Here is a 7153-nt window from a genome sequence, read left to right on the forward strand (position 1 = left end):
ACAAATGCCTTAACTCAGTCCGCGTCTCAACGTTTTGTTTTGTTTTAAACCACTTACAATAACATATGTCTTCTTCACAAGAGACTTGTGTCGGATACGGTGTGTGGCGTGCTGGTATTGAACTTTCATCTGGACACCGAGACATCCGCTATAAGTGTCGCTTTTTCATTCATGGCACCGGGACATCGGTTCGGTTCGTGCGCCAGCATGTGTTCTGCCCCGTGAATTTACAACCGGTCATGAAATCACCGGAGAGGTGCAGGAGACAAACAATCAGACCCCTGTAGCCTACACACGAGTCACCCTCGCACACACACACACACACACACACACACACACACACACACACACACACACACACACACACACACACACACACACACAACGTGTCAGCAGCATTACTAATGTAGCTGTAATGTCACGGGACTGCTTGGATTGTTTACTGGTAAATTGAGATGGAACGAACCGAACCGAACCGATCATCGTAGATCGATTAATCGTTTTATAAACGGAGTCCCTCTCCTCTATAACCTTGAACCGATAATTGAGGAAGATTGATGGAAAATAGTACCTCGTAGAGAATAACAAACGACTGCGTAATACGGACAGGCTAATGGTTTGGCAAAAAGACAGCCAGAAAGAGCGTGTCAGATGTACTTGGACCGAATAAATTTACAATCCATCAATGCCACAATGCCTTATGTTATGTGATTGTGAACATAAAGGTCTTTACATAAGGGGTCCATCTTTCAGAACAACGCAGTGAAGTTGAACCAGGGCCATACGATAATAATATACATTGAACTCACCAATGAAGGTAAATCCAGCGAGGAACAGCCAACAGAGCATCACCAACGTGGCCGTGCTGTATCTCCCGCGGACAAAGGGAGTCAGGTGTAACGGCATCATTCTCTGCTGTAAACCGCTCGCACTTCTCCGGTTTAACTTTCAAAAGACAAAGAGCAGGGATAAATGAGCAGTAGTAGTAGCCCGGATTTATTTGTCCGGTTGTTTTATTCTCCGGGCGTCTCTTTACGCCGTTAGTAAGCCTCCTCTGCATCAAAGTCCAGTTGGCTCAGTAGCAGCAGCACGCATCCTCCGGGTCCAATTCCTTGGCCATTACATTGGTATCCCCGCAGCGCGTCTTAGTTGCTAGAAACAACGCTGCATCACAGGTGTGGTAAACACACTCAGCTCTGCTTTCTTCCTCCCTTCGCTGTTTCCCTCTCTCTCTCTATTTTCTCCTCGTTGCTGTGTCCCTCTCTCTCCTCTTCTCTTCTCTGTTTCCGTATCTTTCCAAAGCCGCTATCCGTTTAGAATTCAGAAGCAGTGCAGCGGTTGAATGAGTTCTACGCCTCGGTTGTGTTCTCTTCTATCCTCCTTGGGAACGAACACCTGCAACCGACAGGGAAATAGTATATATTGGCATTAGAGTATCAACATCTGCTTCCACAGCAATGCAGGAGTGGAAGAGAGTGAAAGAGGTACAGGAGAGTGAGCGAAGCGGAGTGCCAAAACCAGGAGTGTATTCCGTCAATGTCCGGAATGGAATGGAGTGACTTTAGGAGACCTATAATTCCCTCTTCTGTAATACAAGGAATTAGGATTGTACTCTGATATTATCAGCCTCATCGACACCATTTAAACATACAAGATTGGACTGTGACGTTATCAGCCTCATCGACACCATTTAAACCTACAGGATTGGACTGTGACGTTATCAGCCTCATCGACACCATTTAAACCTACAGGATTGGACTGTGACGTTATCAGCCTCATCGACACCATTTAAACCTACAAGATTGGACTGTGACATTATCAGCCTCATCGACACCATTTAAACCTACAGGATTGGACTGTGACGTTATCAGCCTCATCGACACCATTTAAACATACAGGATTGGACTGTGACATTATCAGCCTCATCAACACCATTTAAACCTACAGGATTGGACTGTGACATTATCAGCCTCATTAAACCTACAGGATTGGACTGTGACATTATCAGCCTCATTAAACCTACAGGATTGGACTGTGACGTTATCAGCCTCATCGACACCATTTAAACCTACAGGTATATTGATGATACATTGTCTTCAGGAAGTATTCCTTCCCCTTGACCTTTTCCAAATGTTGTTGTGTTACAGCCTGAATTTAAAATGGATTAAATCGATGTTCTCTCTCTACACACAATACCCCATAATGACAGGGTGAAAACATGTTTTTAGAAAATATTGCTAATTTATGGAAAATGAAATACATAAATCCATAATTTGTCTAAATACTTTGTATTTGGCAGAGATTACAGCTTTGAGTCATCTTGGGTATGTCTGTATCAGCTTTAAGTCATCTGGATTTGGGATTTTCTCCCATTATTCCTCGCAGATTTTCTCAAGCTCTGTTCAATTAGATGGGGAGCAGCGGTGAACAGCAATCTTCAAGTCTTTCCACATATTTTCAATGGGATTCAAGTCTAGGCTTTGGCAGGGCCACTCATTCTTGTTCAGAAGCCATTCCAGCATAGCTTTGGCTGTGTTCTTGGAGTCATTGTCCTGATGGAATGTAAATCTTTGCCCCAGTCTAAGGCTGTTTGCACTCTGAAGCAGGTTCTCATCAATGATTTGCCTGTATTTGGCTCCATTCATTGTTCCCTCTGTCCTTACCAGTCTCGCAATCCCCTGCCACTGAAAAACATCCCCATAGCATGATGCTGTCACCCCCATGCTTCACGGTAGGGATGGTGTTAGACAGGTGATGAGCTGTGCCTGGTTTTCTTCAGACATAGGTCTTTGCATTCAGGCCAAAGAGTTACATTGTTGTCTCATCAGACCACATAAACTTTTACCTTATGATCTCAGAGTCTTTCACGTCCCTTTTTGCAAACTTCAGGTGTGCTGTCATGTGCCTTTTTCTCAGGAGTGGCTTCCTTCTGGCCACTCTCCCATAAGGCCCATATTGGTGAATTGCTGTAGAGACTATTGTCCTTCTGGCAGGTTCTCCCATCTCAGCTGAGGAACTCTGTAGTTCTGTCAGAGTAGTCATTGGGTTCTTGGTCACCTCGCTGACCAGGTCCTTCTTGCCCGGTTGCTCAGTTTGGTCGGACGTCCAGCTCTAGGCAAAGTCTGGGTCACACCCTGATCTGTTTCATCTGTCTTTGTGCTTGTCTCCACCTCCCACCAAGTGTCTCACATCTCCCTTCATTATCCCCAGTGTATTTATACCTGTGTTCTCTATTTGTCTGTTGCCAGTTTGTTTCGTTGATCAAGTCTACCAGCGTTTCCACCCTTGCTTCTGTCTGTTTCTAGATCCTGTTTTCTGGTTTTCCCAGTTTTGACCATTCTGCCTGCCTTGAGCCTGCCTGCCATTCTGTACCTTGTCACACCACCCTGGATAGTTGACCTCTGCCTGACCCTGACCCTGACCCTGAGCTTGCTGTTCTGTACCTTGTCACACCACCCTGGATAGTTGACCTCTGCCTGACCCTGACCCTGACCCTGACCCTGAGCCTGCCTGCCGTTCTGTACCTTGTCACACCACCCTGGATAGTTGGCCTCTGCCTGACCCTGAGCCTGCAGTTCTGTACCTTGTCACACCACCCTGGATAGTTGACCTCTGCCTGACCCTGACCCTGAGCCTCCCTGCCGTTCTGTACCTTGTCACACCACCCTGGATAGTTGACCTCTGCCTGACCCTGACCCTGACCCTGAGCCTCCCTGCCATTCTGTACCTTGTCACACCACCCTGGATAGTTGACCTCTGCCTGACCCTGAGCCTGCAGTTCTGTACCTTGTCACACCACCCTGGATAGTTGACCTCTGCCTGACCCTGACCCTGATTCTGACCCTGAGCCTGCTGTTCTGTACCTTGTCACACCACCCTGGATAGTTGACCTCTGCCTGACCTTGAACTGTCTATTTTGCCTGCCCCCTGTTTTAGTAATACACTTTTGTTGCTTCGACACTGTCTGCATCTGGGTCTTCCCTAAAATGTGATAGTCTGGATAGTTCCATATTTTTTCAATTTCCCATAGATGGAGACCACTGTGCTCATGGAAACTTTCAATACTCTAGAAACTGTTTTATACCCTTCCCCAGTTATGTCACGGCTCTCGTTGGTGGTATGAAGAGTGGACCAAAGCGCAGCGTGGAAAGTGTTCAAGATATTTATTTACCAGAAATACTCAAACAAAATTAACAAATCCAAAAACGAAAGTGCACAGTTCCGTCAGGCACAGACACTAAACAGAAAATAACACCCCACAAAAACCAAACGGAAAATCACAACTTATATATGATCTCCAATCAGAGACAACGATAGACAGCTGCCTCTGATTGGGAACCATACCCGGCAAAACAACAACGAGATAGAAAGCATAGATTTTCCCACCCGAGTCACACCCTCACCCAACCAAACATAAAGAATAAATAAGGATCTCTAAGACGTGACAACGACTCATCACAATTCTGTCTCAGAGATCTAAGGACAGTTCCATGGACTTCCTGGTATAGTTTCTGCTCTGTCAACTGTGGGACTTTATATAGACAGGTGTGTTTCTTTCTAAATCATGTTCAATCAATTGAATTGGCCACAAGGTGGACTCAAATCAAGTTGTTGTGACACCTCAAGGATGATCAAAGGAAATTGGATGCAACTGAGCTCAATTTGGAATGTCATAGCAAAGGATGTGAATTCTTATGTTTCAAACGTATTAAGAAGGGAAGAAATTCCACAAATTAACTTTTAACAAGGCACGCTTGTTCATTGAAATGCATTCCTGGTGACTACCCCATGAAGCAGGTTGAGAGAATGCCACGAGTCTGCAAAGCTGTCATCAAGGCAAAGGGTGGCTACTTTGAAGAATCTCAAATATAAAATATATTATTATTTGTTGAAAACTTTTTTGGTTACTACATGATTCCATGTGTGTTAATTCATAGTTTTGATGTCTTCACTATTATTATTAGAAGATAGTAAAAATAAAGAAAAACCCTTGAATTAGTAGGTGTGTACAAATGTTTAACTGGTACATTATGTATATACACTACCATTCAAAAGTTTGGGGTTACTTAGAAATGTCCTTGTTTTTGAAAGAAAGCACGTTTTTTTTGTCCATTAAAATAACATCAAATTGATCAGAAATACAGTGTAGACATTGTTAATGTTGTAAGTGACTATTGTAGCTGGAAACGGGAGATTTTTAATGGAATATCTACATAGGTGTACAGAGGCCCATTATCAGCAACCATCACTCCTGTGTTCCAATGGCACGTTATGTTAGCTAATACAAGTTTAGCATTTTAAAATGCTAACTGATCATTAGAAAACCCTTTTGTAATTATGTTAGCACAGCAGAAAACTGTTGTTCTGATTAAAGAAGCAATAAAACTGTCCTTCTTTAGACTAGTTGAGTATCTGGAGCAACAGCATTTGTGGGTTCGATTACAGGCTCAAAATTGCTAGAAACAAAGACCTTTCTTCTGAAACTCGTCAGTCTATTCTTGTTCTGAGAAATGAAAGCTATTCCATGTGAGAAATTGCCAAGAAACTGAAGATCTCGTACAACGCTGTGTACTACTCCCTTCAAGGAACCGTGCAAACTGACTCTAACCAGAATAGAAAGAGGAGTGGGAGGCCCCACTTTGCTCCATTACGGCCATTATTATAAGCCGTCCTGCCCTCAGCAGCCTCCTGTGTGTTCGACATGGTCTTATGCTGAACCACACTGCCTGCGTTTACACAGGAAGTCCAATTATAATATTCTTTCCACTATTTGCTCTTAATCCCATCAGATATTTTTTCAGAACTGATCTGATTGGTCAAAAGACCAAATAGTGATTTAAAAAAGATCCGAATTGGGATTCAGTACACTGGCAATTGTGTTTGGCCCGGTGGGTTTGGGAGGCTGAGACTCTTTGTGATTACGGCAATGGCCCCGTCTGCGGTGGACGGACAGCTGGATAAGACTCTACTGAAAGTGACGGCGTCCACCGACTGTTTGGTCCATCTCCCAGAAGATGTTGCTGTTACTGAACGTCTCCTGGAAAGGAAGGGATGTAGGGTAACTCGTCTTTGTTGGTAAATGTAATGGGACCCGGCTAGCGTGTTGTTTAGGGACAATGAGGGGACTTTGGGAGCTGCTTTTGAGAGGAAAGATCAGGCAACAAAGTGAGGGGGCTCAGGGGGCTGGTGAAGGTGTGAAAAAGGAAGGCAGTTGTTACACAGTACAAATTGTTGTGTACGGGAGATTGAGATGAAATGGCTCTCGTACACAATAATACATGTATTGTCTTAGCACAACTAAAACTCCCTTTCTCATCTCAAAGTCTCTAAACCTCCCCCAGCTCATTGACTTTGACGGATCATTCCTGTCAATAGCAGCACTTTGCAGGGGACTGTTGTAGACGTGTCTTTGTAATGTGTTTTGAGAATCTGCAGAGAGAAGAATGAGACGGTTGTGTACATTACTGTTGTAGTCTCGATTTTATACATTCCAGTGTCCCTTGCTGGTTTCCGTCCCACAATAACCTGAGTTTTACAGCAGGACACTGTGGAAGGACTCCAGATAACCTGAGTTTTACAGCAGGACACTGTGTTAGAACTCCCGATAACCTGAGTTTTACAGCAGGACACTGTGGAATGACTCCAGATAACCTGAGTTTTACAGCAGGACACTGTGGAATGACTGCAGATAACCTGAGTTTTACAGCAGGACACTGTGTTAGAACTCCCGATAACCTGAGTTTTACAGCAGGACACTGTGGAATGACTGCAGATAACCTGAGTTTTACAGCAGGACACTGTGTTAGAACTCCCGATAACCTGAGTTTTACAGCAGGACACTGTAGAAGGACTCCAGATAACCTGAGTTTTACAGCAGGACACTGTAGAAGGACTCCAGATAACCTGAGTTTTACAGCAGGACACTGTGGAAGGACTCCAGATAACCTGAGTTTTACAGCAGGACACTGTGGAAGGACTCCAGATAACCTGAGTTTTACAGCAGGACACTGTGGAATGACTGCAGATAACCTGAGTTTTACAGCAGGACACTGTGTTAGAACTCCCGATAACCTGAGTTTTACAGCAGGACACTGTGTTAGAACTCCCGATAACCTGAGTTTTACAGCAGGACACTGTGTTAGAACTCCCGATA

At 44.3% G+C, this 7153-nt stretch overlaps 1 protein-coding gene across 1 annotated transcript in view; it reads right to left on the reverse strand.

The window, feature by feature from the left end:
* Positions 1 to 1514, reverse strand: part of unc5a (unc-5 netrin receptor A) — a gene marked incomplete at its 3' end in the record, with an annotated part of 579979 nt that extends 578465 nt beyond the window's left edge. The window contains exon 1 of the mRNA XM_055927842.1: positions 810 to 1514. Within this exon, the coding sequence (XP_055783817.1) occupies positions 810 to 909 (100 nt within the window). The remainder of the gene's footprint in view (positions 1 to 809) is intronic.
* Positions 1515 to 7153: the final 5639 nt, after the last annotated feature.

This window comes from Salvelinus fontinalis, chromosome 6 (genome assembly GCF_029448725.1).
Source record: "Salvelinus fontinalis isolate EN_2023a chromosome 6, ASM2944872v1, whole genome shotgun sequence".
Taxonomy (NCBI): domain Eukaryota; kingdom Metazoa; phylum Chordata; class Actinopteri; order Salmoniformes; family Salmonidae; genus Salvelinus; species Salvelinus fontinalis.